Below are 25376 nucleotides of genomic sequence, written 5' to 3'. Positions count from 1 at the left end.
AACATCAGTGAAAAAAAAAACACATCACAACGAACAAGGAGCACAGCAGACGCGTCAACTTATTCACCCAGAAGTTGTTTTATTTTTGTTATGTGTTCATTTTTCTGTCACTTTGCTGCTTTTGTAAAGCAATGTTGAAAACCATGAATTATTTTCCATCCACCTCACACTTATGTGCTAATTTGTGTTGGTCTGCCAACACAAATATGGTTCTGGTGGTAATTTCACAAAGTATGGAAAGAAATTAAGCAGTATGAATACTTTTTGTACAATGCACTGCACATCTGGATTTGCCGTAGAATTACCAGCGTAATGACAAAGCTTGACGCTTGTGTCTTTGTAAGCATATTTATGTGAACCATCTGTTCCAGTCAAACGGTCCTGACCAGTTTGGCATCAACAACAAGAACCTGTTCCAGGAGGACAGCCAGCCTGCCAACTCTGACGTGCCCCCCGCCCTGCCGCCTAAAACGGGTACTCCAACTAGACCGCCTCCCCCACCTCCAGGTCAGTTCAGAAAATCATCCAGGTTTCACTCATGATTGGCTCCACCTCTGGTGTGGATGGATTAATGCTGCGAGTTGTCTCTGCTTCGTCAGGTAAGAGAGCGTCCGTCTCTAGGACAGAGTCCTCCGACTCCTTCAAGCGGCGAGGACACTTCCTTCAGACCTCTGGAGACTTCTCCTCCTCTTCCTCCTCCTCCCTGCCTGCCAAGGACCCTTTAGCCGACCCCTTCGCCCCCTCCTCCCCTCCTCGCCACAACGTGCGGGAAGCTGATCGATTTGCCAGCTTTGACAAAGTGAGCACCTCCCTCTCCCCATCTCCCTCACCTCCTCCTGAATGTCAATAGCCACACCCTCTTCTCTTTATTTTTCTGCTCATTAATCACATCTGGTTCTCCAAGAATGTGCAACTAAGCCTTCATGAATCGGTCCATTCACTGCCAACAGATCCCCAGAGAAGACAAATAAAGATTTTATGTGTCGATGCACAAGGTTGCCTGTTTCCTTAATTATAGATATATATTTATGTCTGCCAACATTTATTGAAGCTAGCTGATGAAATCTTGTGTGTTTTGAATCCTCACTGCTGCTGTTTTTATATTTTAGCTTCCTAATAACAGTGCTGTTGCTTTGCATTGTTAAAAATATTTCTCATTTATTTCTGGGATTCCACTTCGTTTAACTCTTCTGGTTGCCCTCCTTATTTTGTTATAAAGATTATAAATAGTTTAATATATTTAACCTGCAGTTAGATTGCATTTATCTGTAGGCACAAAACACAAGTCGTGGTGCCAGTCGTTATTGACATATTGACTCGTGTTTGGCAGTGAATGGAAAGATGGAAACCTGCTTGAATGTGACTTTTGTTTGCCATCCCAACTCAGCACATTGACTTCACACCCTGTTCATGTGCGAGCAAGTCAAAGTTATTTACAAGATAAAAAAACACATGTTGCGTTTAAACTGCCTTTTTCAAGATTTTATTCCACTTTTATCCTTGGAATTGACTGAATTTTAATAGCTACAGCATTCATCCAGCAGGTTACTCTGTTTTATGCCGCATCAGGTCGACAGTGATGAAAAAGTTTCAGTAGTCGGTGACCTACAGGCCTAAAGTTCAGCACGAGGGAAAAACTCCTTCAGCCTGTGAGCTTTGATTCAACTAACTATCAAAACCAGAGTACAAACATTGAGCTTCACATGGAGCTGCTCAGGCTGCAAGGCCTGCATTTTTCAACTGAATCGCTTTTAAAACGTTATGAATTTAAACGTAAAACGACTTCATTTGGATCAACCAAGAGGTTGAGCTTTCGCTGAAACTAAATACTTTTCTAACGGTGCCATTTTACTAACTACAGCTCTGCTCCTGTAACACAGCAAAAAAAAAAAAAAAATGGGTGGTCAAGCTGTGATTTTTGGGATGGATGGCTGCATTTCATTCTTGATTTTTCGATGCCTCTGTTATCACGTTACCCCACCTGCATGCCTCTGTCGAACCCTAAGCTACACAAACTAACCTCCTCCGACTGGCTGCCTCAATCGTCCCCCAAATCATTTGTTTTCCTCTTCACCCACGCTGCTGTTCATTAACTCATGCGTCTCCTCCTGTCCATCCAACCGTCATCCATTCATCAACTTATTTCACTCTCAGCTCTCATCTGATCAGCATTGTGTGGTTGCTTGTATTCTTTGTGTGTTTATGTGTTTGTTATAAAGAAATGTTTAATAAAGTGTTGAATCATAGCCACCATCTCTGGCTTTTATGTGCATCCGTCACCTCTCTACTTGCAAAATCCAAGTAGTTTTTAGTTTTTCAGATAAGTACGTCTGTGCTTCATGTTGTTTTTTTCCCCAAATCATGACCCAGGAAGGAATATATGGCAAAACCAGAAGCTTCTTGGGGATTTGAAGTTGAATGATTAGATTTTCAACATGTTTTATGAGTGTGGAGATTAAAAAGGATGTAAAAAAACCTCAAAATAAATTTATAAAAAAAAAAAAAAAAAAAAAAAGCCTTTAATTTGAGTACAATTATTAAGAGGGGGGAAAGTGCAGCAACAGCTTTGAAATAATTGTTTTCTCACAAATCCTGTAGAATATATTATACCTTTGGGATAAACTCGTGTTTTCTAGAGGATTCAGGCTTTGGTGCCTTGGAAAAAGGTCGATTTAAAAAAAAAAAAAATTAATTAATCTGGTGATCCACTTTTGTATCAATATCACATTAGTTGAAAGAGCCAATGTCAAAGTAGGATTACAGAATGATTGTGCTCAAATTAAAGGTTGTATTTTTCTTTAAATTGTATTGTGAGATTATGCAACCTCACTGAACAAGGATTTAACTTTAAAGATTTTTACTTTTTTTTTTTTTTAACTGAGATTTCAGTAAATTGCCAGTAGAGATAGAAAATAAAAAAAAATCTTAACGGCATGGATTTCATTTAGCCTGCACCTGGCATCCTTCAAACATTATTGTCCAATCAGATGTGAAGACTTTGTGAAGTCTGCATGATCTCTCCTGTCTTCATTTCATGTTTCCACCCCTCCTCATCATGCATGCTCTCTTTACGTTGTGATCCTGATCATGGCTCCTGTGTGTTGGTGACCAGATTGGTTATTTTTCTTTGCATGCCTGGAAACAAAAACAAAACAACGTGATGAATCAGTGTGGCTCCTTTCACTGAGAGTGATGAGCGACTCGAGTCCAGTCTGGGGCAGTGACCTGATTATTTCTAAAGCTTCTGTCCAGTTTCCCGTTGTGGATCTGTAAAGTGGGTGTGATGTTGATCATATGACTCAGTGGAAATCCCAGCTTGCATGCTTTTTACCCACATTTCAGCCCGTTGATTTTTATCCTGATCACATGTCTCTGTGAAATCCACAATGACAAAACGCCCAAGAGGATGTCACTTCTGGATGCTTCTTTTTCCTTTTTTTTTTTTCTCCCTTCCATGAAAAGCGCGTTTCTTTGGCAGCTGTCGTTTTTGTGCTTGTGGTGGTCGCAAAAGTTGTCTGTCACGGTGAAAGAGAAGCGTGTGAAAATGGACATTTTGGGTTGACGAGTCAAAATGTCCACTTTGAGAAAGATTCTCCACCCAACGTGTCCTCTGTGTTTGTTCTTACTCTGTTTCATGGGTGCAGTATCCAACCGAGGAAGACATGATAGAGTGGGCAAAGCGCGAGAGCGAGCGAGAGGAAAAGGAACGGCTAGCAAGGCTCACCCAGCAGGAGCAAGAGGACCTGGAGCTCGCCATCGCTCTAAGCAAGTCTGAACTCTCCTGAGGAAGCAGCTCCCCTCAGCCGGGCAGGCGCCGCACAGCCTGACCCGGCCCGAAAAGCACCAAAGCAAGCGACACCGGGGGGGACGTGCACAGATCTGATGCAGCAGCTCCTGCAGAGACTTCGAAACTGTTCCCAGAAACATTCAGCGCCCCTCTGGCCCCCTTCGACCTGCTCACTGTTCTCACGCCGCAGTAAAACGCTTCTCCATTCTGCTGGTCTGCACGGGTTTGACGGAAGAAGAAGACACAAGAGTTGAGAGACACGGAGGAGGGAAATGAACCAAGATGGCTGCAAGCTCCCCTTTAAGCCTGCAGAATCTAACTTATTTTAACATGCACTCAGAACTAGCCTGAGACGGTCCGTTTTCCGTCACTAACAACACTACTCCACGTTTTTTTTTTTTTTCTCCTTTTCTAAAAGATTTAACATTCGTGTACTGTAGTACCCAGAAATCCCCGACCTTTCTCTGTGCTCTTCAATCATCCTGGAAAAAAACAAAAAAACAACTCATTTGGCTGTGAAAATTTGAGGTTTTGTGTAACAAAATGTAGCGTCTGTACGTCTATTTTAAGTAGCTCTTTTAAACTGAGCGATCATGTTTTGCCCTGGAGATCTGATCAGTTTGTTTTTTTTGGGTTTTTTTCCCCTGTAAATGAACTTTTCTACACATATTCCCTGAAATCCTGTGAAATGTAAACTGCATGTAAAGAAAAGAAGAAAAAACAAACAAGTCCATTCTATCAGTCTTCTGCAGGAGATGGTATTTTTCATGTTTTCGCTCGTTTCTCTTCTTTTATGTTTGAAGATTAGGGATAAAACTACTTCCTTACAATGGCATTTAAAGTTTGGGACACTACATTTAGGGTTGCTGAATATTAAAATAATCACTTTTGATATAAATGTAATCTATTCTTACCTGATTACTCAGTTTTATAAATGGTAGAAACATTTCATAAGTGTGGCATAGCTGATTTTATTTTATTTTTCCTGCCCTTTAATTTTAGACACAACCAGAAAGTTTGGATTCTAACATTTAAATTAGAAACATTTAATAATTTCTGGGTTTGTGTCGGTGTCGTTTAGATTTTCTAAGTGAAACTGATCTCCCTAAGGGAAACTATAAAAGTATTCTCTCTAAAAGAAAAATTGTTTTAATTTTCTTTTGATAAATCTCTCATTTGATCAGATTTCAAACCGTTGCTGTCGTTGGTGCTCATTCTCTTGGTGTTCCCAGATGTTTTTTTTTTTTTTTTTAGGAGATTTCTATCCTTTATGTCCATCAGTCGTTGCATCTCAGCGGATTCCTTTTATATTTTCAGCAGATCTTTCTCTGAGTCGATGTCGTGTTGCATCTCTGTGAGGATTTAGCTCACCAGCTCCTGCTGTGACGATAAATCTTCACATTTTACTCCATCTTCATGCCTTATCACAGCCGCACTAACAGCTGCCTCAGCTTTTTTTTTTATCTATAATTTGGTGTTTTCTCCCAGTATACAGGTACTTGTCACACGTAAAAGCTGGATTCTCATAAGGGAAGATTTGGCTGAAAAACAGACTGCCTTCGTTTCTTTTTAAATCACTTGTTGATTAAATATACCACAGCATTATGGATCGGTTCTGTTATGACTTCTACCATGAGTCCTGTTTATGTTTAACCCAACTACTATCTGTGATTAAAAACAGCACTTTTTAACAAGTGCAGTATCGTGTTGAAGTTTGTATATACAAGATTTGCATGTCTATTTCCTGAGTCTGTAATGCCAGTGTTAATAGTTCGTTTCTTTTTTTTCTTATTTTTTTTTTTTTATAAAGGCCATCTTACTGTCCTTTGTACAGACAAACCCAGAACCACTCATGCTTGTAGACTTACTCTTAAAGTCTTTTTAAATCTCGAACTTATTGTATTTTATTTTGTATTTTCTAACTTGTAAGAAAGATCATTATCGGGAGGCTTAACCAGAAAAAAAAAAATTGTAACACATTTAATTGAAACCGAATAAATATTAAAATGTGTAGTTTTGCAGTTTTGTTTTTCCTGACTTACAGTGACTCCATGCAGAGAAAATATCCAGTTTCAGTGAGATGTTTACTTCGACTCAGTCTGGATGTCTTGTTAAATCTGGTTTGTTGGTGTGATCGCAAAACAACCAACTAAAGAGATTTACTCTAACCCACTCAGAGTCAAAACTATGCATGGAGGCTATATACTGGCTCATTTAAATTCTCCTTTTTAAGTTTGGTTTATACATTTTGAATTAGGTCAATGCAAAATCACTTTTGATGCATTTTTGGTATTGGTATCCTACTAACAAAAATGTAATTACTGTATGTCCAAATTTCAACCACCTGACTCAAACTCAGAGGAATAGAAACGATTCAGCCACTTAAAAGATCTTCAATACGATCCACAGTGAAATAAACTTTATCTACTTTACTCACTGTGTTTACCTTTTAAATTTGAATATTCTGACACCATCAAAAGCACTACAGCTCTGTAGCAAATAGGACAATTTCATAAACGATTTGCACAATCTACCTTTCTGTTCTGAATATATTGGCAGTGTTGAAAAGCTGTAGCAATTAAGATAATTTCATAAATTATAAAGTAAGTGTTAATAAGACATCTATTTCTGCTCTTTTTTAAATTACTTTTACATCATTACGTAATAGGTTCTGAGAACTCTATTATAGATGCGTTCAAATATATACATATGTGTGCTTAGGATTTTTTTTAATTATTATTTTTAATGCTTAAATTAAGAATTTAGCGATAATAACCAGTTTGTAGTTTAATAGTCTGTTATCAACAGGTTGTTTAACTTGGAGGGCTTTAGGACCATGGAGCCACATTCCTGTGCATTTAAATACAAAAGTCATTATTATGGCGATGAGAGCAACACACCTTTTTACCACGTCAGAAAGCAGGAAGAGCCTCAGCGGCTGCTTTCCGCCACTCGTGTCCGTGTGAGGTGATAGTGAGGCGGCCCCTGTCCCGTCCTGTCCCGTCCTGTCCGCCGGTGTGTGTGTGTGTGTGTGTGTCCGTGTCCCTCCATGTCCACTGTGTAAAAAGCTGCTCCGTCCGCAGTCTTCACCTGTCCCACCGGACCCCAGCGCGGTGGGATGAGTTTCATCAACAGCTTCAGGCGAAGCGTGAGGAAGGATGACGGCAAAAAGTGAGTAGAGAGACAGAAATCAGTGCAGGACCAGGCTCTGTCATACGGTGTTTTATGACGCTCATCATGTGTTTGTCTTATTTAGTTTATCACACGGCAGATAAGACCGAGCCGCAGTGGACGCAACACTACATATAATGCATATAAACTCCTGTCCTGCTGATTGTGTCCCATTTCGTGTTTACGAGTTTAAGCTTGGACTCCTAAATTTTACGGCATAAACTTTTAAACCATTTGAGACAGAAGGAAGTTAATAAAAATGTTTGTCTTTATGATTCCTGTCGCAGTAACCAGTCTGCAGCCTGTTGGACGGCATTACTGTCATGATGCGGTAAATGGGGATTATAGTCAGCAGCGCTGACGTAGATCAAATGGAAAGGAGTGCAAATGAACACAATGTGGTTTTATACGTCTAAATATGCTGTGATTCACATTATATGCAATTACTTCAACTCTCTATTGTTATGTAAATGTGATATTCCGGTTGACAGACTTTTTGAACGATAAAGTTGCCATTTTACCTCATAAATTAGGGTCTGGGCAACAAAAATAATAATTTAAAGTGTGTAATGTATGTAGCATCTTTGAAAAGTTTCTATGACTTTGACCAGCTGCATATATCTACTTTACTAAAACGATTTATTTACTCGCAAAGATTTTTATTAAAAAGACGTTTACATTTGGTTATTTCAACAAAAACACACCATGGCCAAGCATCTCTAAAAAATACATTTTAAACATTTGATTTCTTAAGAATTTATTTATAAGAACATTTTAAGTAATGAGAGAATGATATAGATATTTAATTTAGATAGATGCTTCCTTGATTGTTTACATTTTTAAAAATTATTTCTTGTGCCAAATCCTGTTGAGCTGGATGTCATGCTACGATCATGGGATTGAGTTGGATACATAACTAAACCCTCATCAGGATTTCAGTGTATAGAGACTTAATATATCAGGGGAAAATTTAGGAGAAAATTGAGGTAAATAATATTTGTGTAATATGAAATTATAGTGCAGCGGCAATATAACTCAGGCGACTTATGTGAAGTGAGACCACATTTTAGGTAATGTCATAAACATATCTAATAAAGTTGGATCATTTCATTTCTTAGAATATGTTCTTGTGTTTGTTGGAATAATGTCTTCTCAGCAAATCATTCTGTAAGTTTAACCTGTGATGAAATAAACTGATGATGACTTGGATGTTACATTTAAAGTGTCAGACAATCCAACATCAAACACGTATTGATGATACGTGTTTGATGTTGGATTGACAGTAATTGCCCTTAATGCCCCACCTGATCCATTTCTTCAGCGTCTGCGATGTTAAGTCTGAGAGTGGTGATCAGATCGTTTAATGATAAAAAAACTGAAAATTATTAGAAAGATGGTGGTGATAATGTCTGATATTGATACTGAAATTTTCAGCAATAGCATAGTCATTTCATATTTTGCTAATTTCTGATATTATTGGCACTTCGCATGTTATACTTTGTGTGAAAACACTGCAGCCTTTGCTGAATATTTGTTGAGCTATAAAACAAGACAGGTTTCCATATTTGTGTGGCTGCCCTTTGTCTTAATGTTTCATCTTTAAACTGTTACGCTTAAGGTTTGTTGTCTTCCAGGAGGCTATCCCTGTAAGCGTTTGATTTATCTCCAACAATCTTATAAATCCTTATTCCTGAGATCTCCTCCTCGCTCCATCGGGAGTTCATGTCTTATATTTTCTGCGATGTCTTCACAGAGTCGCTGAACAGGCACAAGACATCCCTGACAGCCCAGACTCCCCGAGCCGGTATGTTCGCATTCATTCATTTCTTTTGTTTCATACGGTCACAACGAGGAGTGGAACTGCTAAATTGAAACGTTGCTTCTCAAAAGCAACCCAGTAATGATGAGGATGATGACGATGATGCTCTAGAGGCGATGCGACTGATCCGTTTTTCTGATTCCAGGTTGTCCATTTTAAGTGGTCCAGAGCTGGACCCCATCATCACCGACTTCAAGTAAGTCTCTTCTGATTCTTCTGGAATATTTTAGTGAAACGTACAGAGGATCAAAACTAATAGAAATTAACATCACCTAAAATGTCAAGTAGATAAAATCTAAAAAGGTCTCATTAGATCGTTGTGAATACCTTTGCAGTATGGGAGTGTCTGCATCTACCCCTGCCTTGTGTTTCTTCGGCTCTCACGCTTGTGTTTCTCAAACAAAAGCTGTGCTTTCAGCTGGTTTTATCCCTTGAGAGTTGCTGCTTTTCTCTGAACACCTTCAATTTTGCTCCTGTGTTTCAGGTTACAGCTGCCAGAGAACAGCGACGCTCAGGGGTCAATGGACCCGTCATCAAACGGGTAGGGCTCCGCTCTGAATGCGAAAAAAAATAAATAAAAATCTGGGTTGGATTGCAGAAATTCTGGCAGTGTTTGCTACAAATAAATCAGCAAGAATTGTTTTGATTTAAAAAAAAACTGAGTATAAGGAAGCCAATAGTTAAAGAAAGCTGTTAGAAGTCATATTTAAAGTTTGTGAGGCTTAGCAATCATGTGGAAGAAGGTTTTTTTTTTGAGCAGCACTCAAAATGTTGTGTGGTGGAAAAAACTAGCATATGCTGGTAGCTTTGTGGTCAGCAGAAATTGGGAAGCTGGTCAGAATATATATGAAGATAGAGGGATCCAAATGCAAAGTACCTCTGATGGAAAAGCTATCAAGAGGCTGCAAAGCAATTGAGGCTGGAGCAAAGGTTCAACAGAACAACTAAACATGGAGTCGGAGCCAAAGACTCCATGGTTTGGCTCCGACTCCAAACCACCACATCCTGGTTCAGGCGTGTTGAAGCAAGGAGGCACCTGAAGGCTGCAGGGAAGTAGCTCTCGAGAACTGGAGATGGAGACCCTTGGCCTAGTCAAAGCCCAGGGCTAGATCTGGAGCAAGAATTGGCAAATGTCTGTTCAAAAGAGATGTCATTTCAGTCTGGCTGAGCTTCAGCTCCTAAGTAAAAAATGAAAATAAATAAATAAATAAATAAATAAAAAAGAGCAGCTGTAAATGCAGCATAGCATGGTTTGATGAGGTGATTTCACCAGAGAGGCTGAGGAGAAAAGCATGCCACACTTTTCAGAGTACTCCTCCAACTTTACACCACATTAGCAGTGAAGAGCTTTTCTTTCAGATATTATATTAGTGAATCTGACTGCAGCAGGATATTATATTAACCTGAATCCTGCACAGACAGAACCCAGGCTGCATGAAAACCAAACATTTGTCATTCAGAACATTTTTATTTACCAAAGCAGGAGAGCAGAACAGCCATGTGAGGGTAGATGAAGTCAGCCTCTTCCTGCTCTGCTGCCTGCAGAGTGCCGGCTCTTCGTTCATGACCAGCGGGAGCTGCTGTGCTGCATCCGTGGCCTCTGCTTCAGGACGCGCTGCAGTCTTCACTCTGACGCTGCAGCACACTGAACTATATAGAACTATATGATGTAACTCTAACTCTTTTTTTTTTTTAGCATAAAAGTCCTCAGGCTCTAAACCTATGGGCATTCAAAGCCCACCCCTCAGTTTGCTTTGACCAATCAGAGCAGAGACTGCAGTGAGGCTGGGGACCAGGGGAGGTGGACCCGGCTTTTTGTTTGTGTGTTGGTGTGTGTGTGTGAGTGTGTGTTTAGGGCAGCACAGACAGGTCGTGTGTTTCCTCCTCGTGTGTGATGGTCATGCCAATCTCATTAAGGGCTGCTGTTGCTGCTGCTGCCTCCGACCTTTTCCTCCCTCTCTCCCTCCCTCGCTCTCCCCCGCCCCTCCTCGCTCATTCATTCGTCTCCCTCTCCTCTCTTCTGCTGCTTCTGCTCTTGACTCTGCAGCCACAGAAAGAAGCGCAGATCATTATTACTCTGCGCTGCCCCCCACCCCCCCCCCCGGGGGAGGCCCCAGGCTCCGTTCTTCCAATCCTCTGTTTTTTCTGCTACCTCCGTGTCTTTCCTTTAACACACTTTGCCAGATGGAAATGTCACAAGAAGAAGAGAGTCTGTCAAATGGGTAAGATTTCTGCTGCATGTTGCATGCTCCGCTTCATCACATGAGGGGAAATGTCTTTTTAACCATGACGCTTAAGCAAATAGGCGAGATCGCTCTTCTTTTTTTTTTTTTTTACCTAAAAAAAGCTTCTGAAATTGTTATTTCAGCTGGAATGAGAAGGACGAAAGCTCTGAGTCGACAAACTAATGCTGCGTCACTGCTGCGGGGCTACGTGGGCGTTTGTATGTGTGTGTGTGTGTGTGTGTGTGTGTGAGTGTGTTATTGCAAACTGGTGTGCGCGACCACATGGTGTGATGGTTTTACGTGTGCATCTGCCTGATAATGAAGAGCATTGTGCAAGTTGCTCTCTGGAGAAATTAACAGAATTGCTGACTTGAAACTTTATTGAATTATTGGGACAATGTGTGGTATGCACATCCTGAAGCAAACTGATTCTTTTTGTTTGTTTCGCCCCTCCTGTCTGCAGCTCTTTCCTTGTTTCAAAGGTATTCGTCATTCACTTAATGGCGATATATTTTCTTTCTTTCTTTTTTTCCGCTTGCTGTGACCTCAAGCCTGAAAGTGCCAGAAAGTTGTTTCCCAACCAGGCAGTTCCAGTCCTGTTGGTTTTCAGTCCTGATTCAGGTGACACAGTGACTTTCTGGTTTGGAGGCGAGGAGTCATTTAAACTATTTAAATAACCTAAATAAGTTATCAATCATCCTGCGAATAGTCAGCCTTGTCTTGTAGCTGATTCGCAAGAGAGTTGGAGTTAGAATAAACACCTAAAACAATCCCTTAATTTAAATTAAGATGCACATTTAAATCCACATTTACTCATCTGGCTCAGGCTTGTTTCAGGTAATAACTCTGTTGTTTTATTTAATGGTAGAATTTGGTGTTAAAATTGACAAAAGTAAAGAATGACTTGGATAATGAGTCGTTTCATCTTTTTTGGGATCAATAATTCGCTGAACTGGACTGAACAGAATTTACCTGAATTGGACTGAAGTGAATTAAAAATGGATTTGACTGAAGAGGATTTAATGGCATGGGGATGAATTTGGGTTGAATTGGATGCATGAAGTGTGAACTGGGCTTGATTGGTTACCATGAACTGAATGCAACTGAATTCAGTTGAATCAGATTCAGTTTTATTGAGATGTGAGCTTTTTAAGGGGAAATAACTAATAACACATTCTTTGAGTCATATTATTTTAGCTGTGCAGTGTGTTTTCTTGATCCTGGTCTGTTAAGCTGAGCTCACTGGTCACTTTGTCCCTTCGCAGTTTTGTACCTTTGCCGTTTTAGTCTTTTCACTGCTGACTTTTATCAAACTAAATAATTTTTCATGCTGACTGTGCAAGAATTTGTACCAACACGGGGGACGTTTTGACCTCCTTGTACAACCAGCAGTTTAAAGTAGAACATGTAGTCATGTAAGGAAATGTTTTTTTTATTTTTTTATTATTTCAATAAAAAAAATTCTTTAAGAATATAAACTTTCATATTTCATAAATCAACTTGCTCAAAAGGATTCCGGATTCACAAGCTATACAAATGTTTTATAGCATAAATGTTGTGAAAATAACGATTATTACCTCTGTAATTCATCAAAAACATTTGGCTTCCAAGAGAGATAAACTTATCTGTAACAGTTAATTAAACAGCTGCGAAATGGTTGAAATTTGGCAGCACACCGACATTAAATGGGGGTAATAATTAGAAAAGACACAAACTGACCTGAAGACTTGGCAGCTGCCACTGATTCAACAGGTCTGTTGTGATCAAAAGAGGATTTTTCTTTTTGTGATCATCATACAATAGGTTATTGTTATATTAGAAGGAAATGGTTTAAATATCTACGTGAGACAACCACCTCAGATCCAGAGAAAGGTTCAGGTGCCGTCATTTGTGAAAAGAGAGAAGAGGAGCGGGGAGAAAACACAACAATGAGGGGCGCCAGCGCTGTTTACCAAGTTGTTTTCGAGAAGCATACTTTTAACACTTTGAAAGCTATATATGAACTTTAGTAACTAAATATGCACACACTGCATATCATGAATTTGAATATACAAAGCTTGTGTGCAGCGGAGAGGATTTGGGTATTGGATGCTGTGTGGTTTCTGTTTGCAGCCGCGCTTCTTTCTAACAATCGCATTAGTTTACGCACAAATCCTGTGTGAAGATCTTGGCAGTGGAGATAAATGATCTAAGAAACAATCTCAAGTCCCAAGGATTTATTGTTTATCTTCTTCTTTGTTTTTAAACATTAACAGTGAACAAACAAGCACGAGACGTCACAGCTTCACAACTATCAGGTTACACCGAAAGTCAGAACAATGAGAGGTTAGGTCAGCACACATTAGCTGATGAGTTCAAAGACTGGACTTGCTGTAATCACATTTTGTAAGTCACTTTATCTGAATCAGATAAACCAAACTTTACTAAATGCATGTAATGCTAAATGAGGTGAAACTCACAGGGTCACAGTCGGCTCGGTTTATCTGCGTCTGTAGATCAGACCGAAAATAATACATTTTTACAGAATTATAAGTATTAAGCGGTGAGATTTATCTAAAATAAAGAATGAAAGTAATACGTGTAAAAGTTGCTACACAGAGTAAACATGAGGGAAAGTGCAGGTTGGACAGGCTTGGTGAAGTCTGTGGTCACATGTTGGAGGACATGTGACATGTATGAGTGCTTGTTTTCTTTTTTTTAAATTTATTCTTATAATGGTTGTTATTCATCCTGTAGAAAACAATTAATAGTTTAAGTCGTTTCTTAAAATATAACTTACTTGCAACACAATCATTAATGCTCCATCAACACAATCTATGACTTCAGCTCTGTTGTCTGCCACACTTTGAGGCGTAAAGAAAGAAACACGGTTCGTGTGTGTGTGTGTGTCTTCATATGTGTGCGTCTTTACTTTAGAGCAGCTCACTGTGTGTGTTTTGTTTTTAGGAAACAGAGCTTTTCGCCTGCTGCTGGTCAGACGGTGAAGGCGGCAGTCACCCGCATGTCATTAGCCCAGCCTGCACAGAGCAGCGTGTGCTCCTCCATCATAGTGCGCCTTCATAACATGACTTTATTGTTCCTCTGTGGGACCAGCAGACAGGAATGTAAAAAAGTATCAGCTACCACTGTTTGGGTCTGTCACATGATCAGCTCCTGTTTAGGTCTGTCGTTGAGACTGGAGCTGTTTGTGTAGATCTGAGTGTCGCCTTCCCCGCTGACGGAGGCTGCACCATGTCTGTCATTAGAAATCAATTATAAAGCGGGTGGTGGGGGGGTCTTTGCAAGGTCTTGGTGAAGTCTCTTGTGTGCATTAAATATGCAGTGCAATCCTATGGAGTGTGGAACAGTTTTGAAGCAAGAGGAAGAAGCTTCCGGTCTGTAATTTTGCTGGTTCATTGTGGCTTTAGGAGCACATCCTGCATGGAGGAAGCTGGTCCAGTGGCTTAACCATGAGGTGTGTCCTTTATGCACCTGCATGGGCTGGTCATGCTGGTTGCATTCCAAGAATACAACTTCATCACACCCTCACCAGGCCTCTAAGCGCTTCAAGTGGCCTAATTTATTAAAATGCTTTTGCCACTGCAGCTGCTATGTGCTTATGGGTCTGCTATAGGCAGCTCCAACAAACAGTCCACAATCTGTGAACAGGCACAATGCTGATTAAGAATGATACATTCACAGGTGCAACAGGGATTCCAGCTTGGGAGTTGCATGCATACCCCCAAATCGCACATATAAGTTGCTTAAAAACTGAGGAAAGATGCGAATCCTCTAGGCTGCAGTTGAAATGTAAAATGTACTTTCGATGCTGCCAAAAACAATTTGCAGCAACTCAAATGGCTTTATAAAATAATTTAACACTGATTCTGAGGATGTGGGCTGTACAGTTTTGACATTGTCAGCTCACAGTGTTCAGCATTTTACCAGCATTCCTGATTGCATTTTCTTAGACATGCACACAAACCAACGGACCAGGTTTTTAAATTACTATTGTTATTGTACAAATCGGACTCACCAGTATGCTCTGCTCAGCACCGAAAATCCTCCTGTTGCACCACTGATAAGGTGACAAAAATATTGATGCTGTTTATGCTTCATTTAATGATGGTACTTGGAAAAAATTGAATGGGTAACACTTTATTTGAAGGGGTGTGCATAAGACTGACATGACACTGTGATAAACATGACATAACACCTGTCATGAACACAAAGAAGTCTTTATGAATGTCTATGACAGTTGTCATGAAATGTCATTCGGTAAATAATGACGCTTTTAATGCAAAGTTGCTCTAAAAGTTGCATTGAAAGTCCATTAAAAATGGCAACTTTGCATTCAATTATCATAATTTACAAAACCATGCAAAGTTGGCACTATTATGTATTCTTGTTCATGTTCATGACAGGTGTTATGTCATGTTTATGACAGTGTGGTGTAAGTCTTATGCACACTCCTTCAAATAAAGTGTTACCATTGAATGTTTCAATTGTTGATTTTTGTGCTTTTACGACATAAAGCACTTTGAACTGCCTTTTTGGTGGAATGCGCTATGCAAATAAAATTTGATTGATTGATTCCACAGTAGGGCTGAAACTGATGCCACCAAACTGATGGTGGCGGTACAGAAACTTCTGCACCGCCACCCTGAAATTATATGACCATCTTTCTCTGTATGTATCAGACTGGGACCACGTTTGAATCTAAACCATAAGTGCTGTTTCTTAAAAAAAAAGGGGGTGGGGGGTAGCTTTGCAAGAGCTTTAAATTTTGCTGATTTCCTCTGTAATCTGCAGCATAATGCAAACAGAAAAACGGTTAGCAACACTCTCATTGAGTCGGTTCATCTATCTGCCTCATGCAGCCTCTGTTCCTGTTTCTGTTTCTTATCTTCAGCACAGTTACTGGTGTTGTGCAAAATGCAATCAACAGGAAGAACAACACAGGTCAGCAGTGACTGACCTGTGAGAACGCAGGAAACCTGCTAGAAAGAAGAATTGTTGCTGTTTTTATCCAATGAGATGCAGATTTAAGTCACTGTTTCATCAAGAGTAACATGTTTGATATGCTAGTGAAGTTACTGCATTAAAATAAATTGCTCTGCTGGTTTATGTAAGAAAACACGTATTGTAAAACATTTAACTGTGAGCTCGGTTTAATGTGGATGTGTCTGGTCCTGCAGGTGCTCTCGGTCTGACCTGTCTGTGGCCCTGGAGGACTGCATGGCCGCCCTCGATCTGTTCCTGAGAAATGAGTTCGAGGAGGCGCAGGCCCGCCTCTTGAGCAAGTAAGACCACAGCCTAAAACCGACGTCGACACATCACACCAGGCTTCCAGCCTTAAAGGGGAAATATGTAAAAACTTTGATGTTTTGTGGAGAAAGATGATCTTTTTCTGAGACTTATGTCCTGCGATGAAAAAGCAACACTTTGAACAGCAGGGAGAGCATATGTGGACGACCTGAAAACTAACCTCAGTAGACAGGGAAGGTTTTGTGATTTTTCTTTTTTATTGGATCTGTCCTCTACTTTTGAGGCTGTTGATCTGGTTCATGCACATCCTCTGGATTTTACTGGAAATGGCAGCTTTGTCTTGTGGGACTCCTCAAGGCTTTGTTCTGGACGCGGCTTTTATTTTATATAGAGATTAATATTCTATCTGTCGTCTTTATGCTGATGAAATTCATCTGTAACATTTTCAAGGGACCTGACGGCTTCGATTTAAGTAACTTCCTGACACAAATCACGCAGTGGTTAAATGACCTTGATCAATGACCTGGATTACATGGCAGGATTTCTGCACCAAAAACTACATTTCAGTGTGATGGCTTCCTATTAAAACAAGATATTTTGTTAGACAGCTCATTGTCACTTGAGCATCGTTCTGGAAAGCAGGTGGATATATGAATGTATAAGGAGTGAAGACGCCACTCAGTATTTTACAAAGCAGCTGAAGGCTTTCTAAAATTAAGTTACAAAACTGTCATGAACACAAGAGTTAATTTCGCTTTTCAATAACTGACCTTTGACTCTTCTACAAAGTTTCCAAATGGATAAACATTTCATGAAGAAGTTGGGGGCAGATTCACTGGACGTTTTTCCTCTTTGAGTGTCCCAGATCTGTGATTGTGGCCCGTTTTCTCTGCCTGCGTTTTTCAGACGCTGCATTTCCTCTTCCCTTCTGCTGTTGTTTTTCTTCAGTAACCCTGTTATAAAATTGTCCCTAAAAGAATGAGTCCAAATGTGGCAGACCTGGTAGGTTAGAAATGTTTTTTTTAATTTTGGGTTTATCTCAAGATGACTGTATTTTGAAAGCTTAAATTCTAAAGTATATTTTATAATTTCTAAAACGTTAGCCTAATGTACAGCACATGACATCCCAGCTTCCTCATGAATGTCCACTTAATCTCTGTCATATGTTTCTGTCTGTCACTGCCTCGCAGTGTTTAACTCCACTGAATATTTCCTCTGAATCCTTCTTCAGCAGTCAAAATCCAGATGAGAACAAGAGCTGAAATTATAGAAAGGACAAACTGGATTATTCAGTTAATCATGTTAATAACATTTAAAAATAAATTTTAAGACATTCCAGCTGCACCAAATAAAAATATTGCATTCGTCACTGTGTGCAGTGCCGCAGTGCTGAGGATTGCCTTAATGCATTATTTAATAGGTCATAATTATTCAGTTGTGATGCATTCAAGCTCTGCTGGAAAACAGAGTGACATTGCGGTGACAGAAGAAAAAGACAGAGGAACATGTAGGGTAATCACAACTAATGTTGTCATAGAAACAGTCAAACTTTATGCCGTTATGTAGACTGGATCGATGGATCAGCACCAGATATTTCACTCAAAACTGGAGAAGAATAACTTTTTGTGATTTCCATTATTCAGTAAAAGTCGAACTGGCAAGAAGAGTTTAAAATGGGGGTTTTGACCCCATGTGAGGAAAGAAGACAGTGAAAAATGAACTCATGTCACATGACTGCAGTAGCTGATGCATTTCTTACGTCTTGCTTGCATTTGGCTGTGCTGGCACATTGTTGCTTTTCGTGACTAGATGGAGCGATACACCTCATTATGCTTTTAGATCCCAGACCGCTTTTCTGCAGTAATGTCAGGGGTTGGTCAAATTTAGATTCACCCAGGTATTTAATATTTCAGTGTGTTGCGTATTTGTGAGCTTACCTTGATGACCTCTGTTTTTAATTAGATTGATAAGTTGAGATCACTTTACAAACATTAAGATCTGCTACCAGTGGGGCTGTAATTGCTGCACAGCAGAGGTGTGTTGTACAGTCTGCTGTAAAGTCTCCAGTATTTCTGCTTTGCTTTTTCAAAATGAACGATACAAAGGCAACATTTATTTTCCCAAAATGTTCTAATTAGAAACTTGGCTCTCCTCTTTTTAAAAAAGAGAAAAAACCTGATTATTATTTTTGTTTTATTTCAGTAAGTGTTGGAAGAGTCTATGACTTTGAAAACCAAAAACAGTCCTGGCCCTGTAACAGATACAGCAGTGACGGCTGCAGGTTTCCCAGGATTCCTTGCTTCTAGTTGCATTAATAAAGTTACAAGGACAGAGTGCAGTCCCGCCCAGCCTCATGTTTTGTTCTCTACTGTTGTAGTCAAGTTACTCCACTGTTTGCTTTTTATTCTGTGGGCTATTATCAAAACTTTTATCACTCTGTAACTAATATTTCCCTTTCAATAGAAGCTTTCGAGGGTTGTGGGCCACTCCTTTGTCCCAGTTTTTTTTTTTTTTTTTACTTTTCTGTCCTATTGTATAGTAAGAAGAGCCTTCTGTCCCCTGGTGCTATGCGTTTGTAATTTTTGTCTTCATTTATTTTAGTGGTGCAGGAACAAATTTAAATACTACTTTTCCCATATTCTGATGTTAAAATTACATGTTTTAAATGAGTTACCACAATGTTTTCCTGCATAGTAGAATAATGAGTAAGAACAGGAGACAGTGAAGGTGTCCCAAAGATGAACGTGTTGTGTAAATCCACCTTAGAACAAAATCAAAAGACCTTGTAAAGATGCTAGCTGAGTAAAACAGCCACTCAAAACAGAAGAAGCCATCACTGAAAAATCGTCAAACTTCAGTTTGCAAATGCACACAGAGACAAAGAGATGTTAAGATGATGACCATACTTGAACTTGAAAAGAAAAAAAACTTCACATAATAGACGGCATGATGAGGAAGCATCACTATAGGGGAGCATTAAAGCCGCAGCTTAAGACATAAAAACAACAAACCGATCTTCCAAATGTACAAAGATGCTGCTAAATTAGTCACAAAATAGCTTGGAGACAAGAAAGTCAATGTTTTAGAGAGACTGTCACAAAACTCTGATCTCAGCCTCATATGTAATTTGTGGCCAAAACTAAAAGGTTGCATGTGGGCAAAGTCGCCCACAAACCTATTTCTGTTGGACCAGTTCTGTCAGGAGAAGTGGTTCAAACTTCCTGCAAACTATTCTTCCAGTTTTGCAGAAGGACACTCAAAATATTTGATAAAAGTCATACAGTCTTTAAAAGGCAATTCTACCAAATATTAAGGAAACTTATGTACGATTTTGAATTTAAACAACATAACCCCTCAAAATCTCTCATTGTTTGTCAAATAGAAATAATTTCGGTAATCCTAAACAACATAAAACAGGAAAAGTCCACCCTAATTTAATGTCAGAAAGAAAAACAATATTAGGTGCCTCTTTGCATAGTAAATAGTTTTTAACTACATGAACTTGTTATTGGTCATGCGTCGTAGTTTAAAGCTTTTTATGTGAAAGAAAAAGTTTGACGTCTACTTCTTCATTTCTTTATTGTCAAAATAATTAAATAGGATGAAACTACTTTGTAGTTTACTTGCTTTGTCAAAGATTTTATTTGGAAGTAAAGAGCCTGAAAATTCAGTCGACTTTGCTTGATGTTAAGTTGTGTTTCTGACAACGTGAAAGAGTTTTTTTTTCCCATTTCTTGTTTTCTGATCTCTCGTTTTTCCATCTGTTCCCAGTCGGCTAGGACGAGAGCTCACATGTGCGCACACTCAGTCACACTGACACTAACGCATTGAACATGTCGAGTTCGATAAGTGTTTGTCACAGCTATGGTGGCAAGAAGCTGCGATGCACCGTCTTACACAGTTGTAATAAAAAAAATCAGAATATTTTTGAAAAGTTTATGTATTTCAGTAACTCGGTTTTCTAAGTGAAACACGTGAAATAATCAATTACACACAGAGTTATGATGATTTTCTGCTTACAGCTAATTAAAACATGACTTTTAAGATTATAGTATTACATCAGACCAACAATGACAAAAGAAAAACATTTTAATACAGGCTTAATTAAACTATGTTTAACACCTGCTTTGAGGTTTTTTTTATTTTAAAAAGAAGCTTTTAATCTGACAAACTTAAATATATAACTATAAATCTGGTCTATGCTGGTCCTAAATGTATTTAAAGCTAACTTATAAAAATCAAAATATCACAGATTGAACCAGAAGTAAACTAAGGAAAACAGAAACGTTTTTGGAAGATGAGATATTTTATTGTTAAGCTGAAGGTTTGCCTTCTAAAATGATTCATACAGGCAGGAATTATTATATACTTTAAATATAATAAATCAATCCTGTCAACAAGTTTTTAGGTAACTTTAAGAACCTTCTGTTCTTTATATTAACTCTGCTTCTAACTCAAACTTGTAAAATTCAATCAACTTTGATTAGATTTTCTTTATTTTTTTTTATTGAAGATTGCTAACTGTATTATCGGCTTGCGTGAAAGCTGGTCATTTTGTGTACTCTAGGTTGATTTATTGTATTTCTAAAGTTACTCATTTGTCAAAGACAGGAAGTGAAGTTACGGTGATAACAGAGGTGCTGTGTCCATGTAATGGGAGGAATGAGTCATTAGACCTGTAATCTGACTGGTGAAGGACTGCATTGAACAGAAGAGTGAGGGGTTAATTCAGTTTTACCAAAGCTAATTCAGTGAGCGTATCGAGAGCAGCCCAACGAGGGACAGTCAGCTGACTTATGGCATTACAACGTGACAGGACGTACAAAACAGCAAATATCTGGATGGGTTTACAATGATGCTGCCTACATTTATTTACAGGTCTGGTTGAAGTTTAGCAGAGTTAGTTTTATTAAAAAGTCAGTAAAAACATTGTGTGTCAAACTTGAACTGTTTAAAATGGTTAAATAAAACTAATATTATGAGGATTTCATGCAAATTAAGATCAGGATTTTTTTAACTTTTTTTTTACTGCAGTGTCAAAATTATTGGTACCCTTTAATTCTTCACAAAAGCATTCATTGGGATATTAGATGTGGTCTCTGATGCGCATGATCACTGATGAAGGACTTCCTCAGTTTCATCAGGTGAGACGGATCAACTCCAGAAACTGGACTGAGTGATGCCTTAAAAGGAATAGTTCATAAAGTTTAGAGAAGAGAAAAGGGTTTAAAACAGAGAAAGCACCTTGAATGTGTTTAAACATATAGTCGGAAGAAACAGACGTGTAACAAGACTTGGCGACAACAGACTCTGAGGTTTCAGTTTCCACGGTGAGGTGCATGCTAAATAATGAAGCAGTCCTTGCCTGAACTGCGGTGCATGTACCACTGCTGGCCCAAAAGCACTAGAAAGGTCGGCTCCGATTTGCTCACAGCTCTATAAATAAACCAAAGCAGTGTTGAGACTGAACCAAAACTGTATCTTTTCATGCCTGTGGGTCCAAATGAGGAAGACTAAAGCACATATGGTGAAAAAAACGCCGCGTCTGCAGTGAAACATGGCAGGATCTTGGTGATGCTCTGGAGCTGCTTTGTCTCCTCTGGCGCTGGAAACATGCAGCGTTTAAAGGGCAAAATGGATTCAATCAAATCATCAAGAAAATGCCTCAGTGGTGGGGAGGAAGCCAAAGCTTCAGCCTGGCTGAAGATCCAAACAGTGACTCAAAGCACAAAGTCCATCTAGGCACATCGAGTGGCCATCAACAGATTGCTCAGGAACTCTGCCATGAGCTGAAGTCTGGCTAATAATCCCATCTAATAATCACATCCGCAGCGGGTTGTGGCAGCACAAAGTTGCTCTCTTAGCTACTAAAGATCCTTGCCATGAACAGTTTTCAGACTGCAGTCGTTTTGAGTTTAATGTGGAGAAAGTTCTGGTGATTTTTAGTTGAGTTGAGCTTATTTGCTTTGCTTTTTTTATGTCACCATTATTTTTACTGGCAAATCTCATTTTCGAGGGCGAGGTGTTTTAAATATATAGGTTGTTTGCGAAGCTATTCTGCAGCTGGGGATGAATAGTTTAAGGGTCGATTAGGGATGTCTCGATTAGTTTTTTTGTTTGTTTTTCCCCCCCCCATCAAAGTCATTTGGGATTAGATTTATAATCCAAATGCAGCACAAAGTCAATAAAATCAAAGGCTTACATGTGCATGTTGACTGAGTAACTTTAAAAGGCTGTAAAATCGCCAATATTTAATCAGAGTTACGTGATCTACATATAAAAAATTGTTATTGTGTTCCTTTGAACTATGGTGGTCCAGATGCTGCAGCGTCTGTTTGTCCTTACAGCAATTAGGAAATAAAGTCCCAACTGCTTGTTTAAGAAATAGATGCTAAAGCATGCTACTAAGAAATAGCCTGAAACACACATTGATTTATCATTTCCCTCTAGAGATGTTTCTGACTCAACACTTGCAACAACGGTCTTCAGTAAACTCACATCTTGCTTTTGGTATGCCGATGAGTGGTCTAATTTAGTTTATACTCTTCATTTGATGTGGCTTATTGATCATTTGACCCATATTTTAGTCATGTTCAAATAAAACCTGTGGGAAAAGATTTGTACATCATAACATTTTATATTTCAGCTGCTTTCTCCCCCCCACACATGCAGCTGTCACAGTGTGCGGAGCAGGTTGTGTGACACAGAGAGCTGCTGCAGCACTTAGTTTCTTTTTCACTGCAAACATTACAATAAAGGGCAAAAACATCTGCATTGTAAGGAACAATCCACTCTGTCAACAAAGCAATGTGTACAACCTACAATACAGTTCTCCAAGCTGTGCACACATAATTTGATTTTGATTTTTGAATATTCCCTAATGGGAATAGATGCAAAAATGTTTTTCAGTGGTTTCTTGTAAATACATTTGACTGTGAAACTGCAAAAGTTTGATTGTTAACATACGGTAGGTTAATTTAAACAAACAGCCACTAAAAATTAATTCAGAGGAGGATGAGCTTCCGATCCAAGTTTTTACTGTTTTTTTTCGGTTTTACTGTCATGTACTTTATTTTCAGTCTTCAAATACGGAGCACAGTCTTTGCTATTTCTCACTAACACATTAATTATTATTTACAAAATGTTATTTTATGATTTGTTTCTTTTTTGCCTTCCACTAGAAACTCACATCTCTCAGACACATGGAGAGATGTGTCTGAGTTTGGACTATTTTTGTTAAATGATCAGTGTGATCCAAGAGCAGGATTATCTGTATTTATGAGGTCTTTCTGATTCTGTCTGCTGTCTAATCTCGTCCATTTTGTAAAGAATGAGTGATGCTCCCACTGTTGCTACACTTCCCGAATTACTGAGTTGACGTTTGCAGAGCTGAGTCCAAGGCGTGCCTGGAGTGTTTGAAAGAGATTACATTACAGCTCCTCCCTTGCATCATGGAACATTGTGTTAAAAATAATCAAGTCCCTGTTTTAAAAACCAGCTGTGTCAGACAGCTAAGTTAATGTCCAAAACTTGAGGGTTTCTGAGTCGGGGATGCTGTCATGCTTATGTTACCCTGGGAAAATGGAAATGTAAAGCGAGTGCCAGTGTTTTTATTTTCTGGTTGTCACACAGGTCTGACGTGGTTGGAATGATTTAAAAGCATTTCAGATATTTATCTTTGCTATTTTACTAATACCATTGAGCACGATTTATATTTCAGGCAACAAACATCTAAAAGTATGAGAAAGAGGACGAGGTTGTAGCTCAACGTTTACAAACGGAGCTCGGGTTCATTATGACTGACTCTGATGATGCAAGTTCTGCTTTGTGCTAATTTTCAGTGATCTGTGAAAATCGCTTAATGCAAACGTCAGCGTGCGACCGGTTGGAGCTGACTGGTCACATGGGCAGGTCACATGGCTCTGTGGTGCGGTGAAGTGTAGTCAGAGCAACCCGGCTGCATTCCTGGCTGAACGTTTCTGTCAGCAAAACAAGCCAAACAAAACCACGACGTTTTACGTGCAAGTGGACCGTATGCTACGCATTCAGCTTCCATTGGGACCACCAACAAGGATGACTCCAGAGGAGCAGCTCTGCAGGGGACCGTAATTCATTTGGTGTATATTCATGTATATATACATTTGGTGTATATACACGTTGGTCAAAATTGGTTCTGATGATGATGATTTAAAACTGGAGCAACCAGATTCTGAACCAGTCCAACAAGAAGATCCACAGAGAAAATGTCGCTGATGTTTTCACTAAAACCCTCTGGATCAATCTTTGTTGAACAAAAAGTGACTCAGATTCAATCAGACTTAAAATAAAATGTTTCTCTCATTTTTTTTCACTATCTGATGGATCTGATTTAAAGCTCTTTATCCGCCCTGCTTTCATTTCGCAGATCCAAAGAGAGCATGTACCACGCTTTGACCTACGCCACTATTTTAGAAATGAAGGCCATGATGACCTTCGACCCCCAACACATTCTGAGTGCGGGCAGTACGATGAAGGAGGCGCAGACTCTCTGTCAGCGGTAAGACTTTCCCACAGCTTGAGAGTGAAATACAGCTGTTTGACCTGCCATAAATAAATAAATAAATGAAAAAGCAGTGTAGTTCCTCTCTACGTTGGTCAGCAAACGAGGTGAACATCGCCCGGAGCAGAATGGCTTGCCTGACGTTTTTGGTGTGAAGCTGCCGATTCAGATGCTTCTTACGAACGCTGAGCTTTGTGGTTAACGTCAAACCAAAAGCCAAAGAACAAGCTGAGATCATCCTGACCAATTAGCAGAAAAATGTTACAGAGATCTGTTAAAGTTGGTCTTAAACTCCTGTGAGAATCCAGCATGACTTTCACACAAACACGAGATCAGACCTACACTTTTCTTCTTGATGGTTTTTAGCATTACCAAAAGCACTCAATACATGAGAACTGAATGAAAGTGATGCATCACTGAGCATTTCCACATTTTGTCACATTACCGCCGTAAACCTTAATGTTTTTATTTGGATCGCATGACACTGCTGTGCATTGAAAGAAAACTTACACGCAGATTTTCAATTTTTTTTTTTTTTTTTTTTTTTTTTTATTTTTTTTTACAAAAATTAAAAAATATGGGAAAAGG

General features: G+C 39.2%; 2 protein-coding genes and 1 long non-coding RNA gene across 10 annotated transcripts in view; all 3 read left to right on the top strand.

Moving 5' to 3' along the window:
• Positions 1-4501, top strand: part of eps15 (epidermal growth factor receptor pathway substrate 15) — a 29999-nt gene extending 25498 nt beyond the window's left edge. For all 6 annotated transcript variants that reach the window (XM_015038361.1, XM_015038364.1, XM_015038362.1 and 3 more), the window contains one exon: positions 3645-4501. In XM_015038361.1, coding sequence (XP_014893847.1) covers positions 3645-3785 — 141 coding nt within the window. In that variant the 3' untranslated portion in view covers positions 3786-4501. The remainder of the gene's footprint in view (positions 1-3644) is intronic.
• Positions 341-2246, top strand: LOC106951084 (uncharacterized). Its single transcript, XR_001425746.1, has 2 exons — positions 341-507; positions 600-2246. It is a non-coding gene; the product is annotated as an uncharacterized LOC106951084 (long non-coding RNA).
• Positions 4502-6695: 2194 nt separating the features above from the next.
• Positions 6696-25376, top strand: part of ttc39a (tetratricopeptide repeat domain 39A) — a 31814-nt gene continuing 13133 nt past the window's right edge. Inside the window, exons 1-6 of one of the 3 annotated variants that reach the window (XM_015038356.1) lie at positions 6696-6958; positions 8712-8762; positions 8923-8973; positions 9262-9318; positions 16180-16284; positions 24654-24785. In XM_015038356.1, the coding sequence (XP_014893842.1) occupies positions 6906-6958; positions 8712-8762; positions 8923-8973; positions 9262-9318; positions 16180-16284; positions 24654-24785 (449 nt within the window). In that variant the 5' untranslated portion in view covers positions 6696-6905. Of the gene's footprint in view, positions 6963-8711; positions 8763-8922; positions 8974-9261; positions 9319-10612; positions 11000-16179; positions 16285-24653; positions 24786-25376 lie in introns of those variants that run through there. The other 2 variants (XM_015038357.1, XM_015038358.1) reach the window with 2 other exon arrangements.

Source organism: Poecilia latipinna, unplaced genomic scaffold (assembly GCF_001443285.1).
Source record: "Poecilia latipinna isolate Pla-1442-1.1 unplaced genomic scaffold, P_latipinna-1.0 Scaffold439, whole genome shotgun sequence".
In the NCBI taxonomy this organism is placed as follows: domain Eukaryota; kingdom Metazoa; phylum Chordata; class Actinopteri; order Cyprinodontiformes; family Poeciliidae; genus Poecilia; species Poecilia latipinna.
The sequence above is the reverse complement of the archived record's forward strand: the minus strand, read 5'-3'. Positions and strand labels throughout refer to the sequence as shown.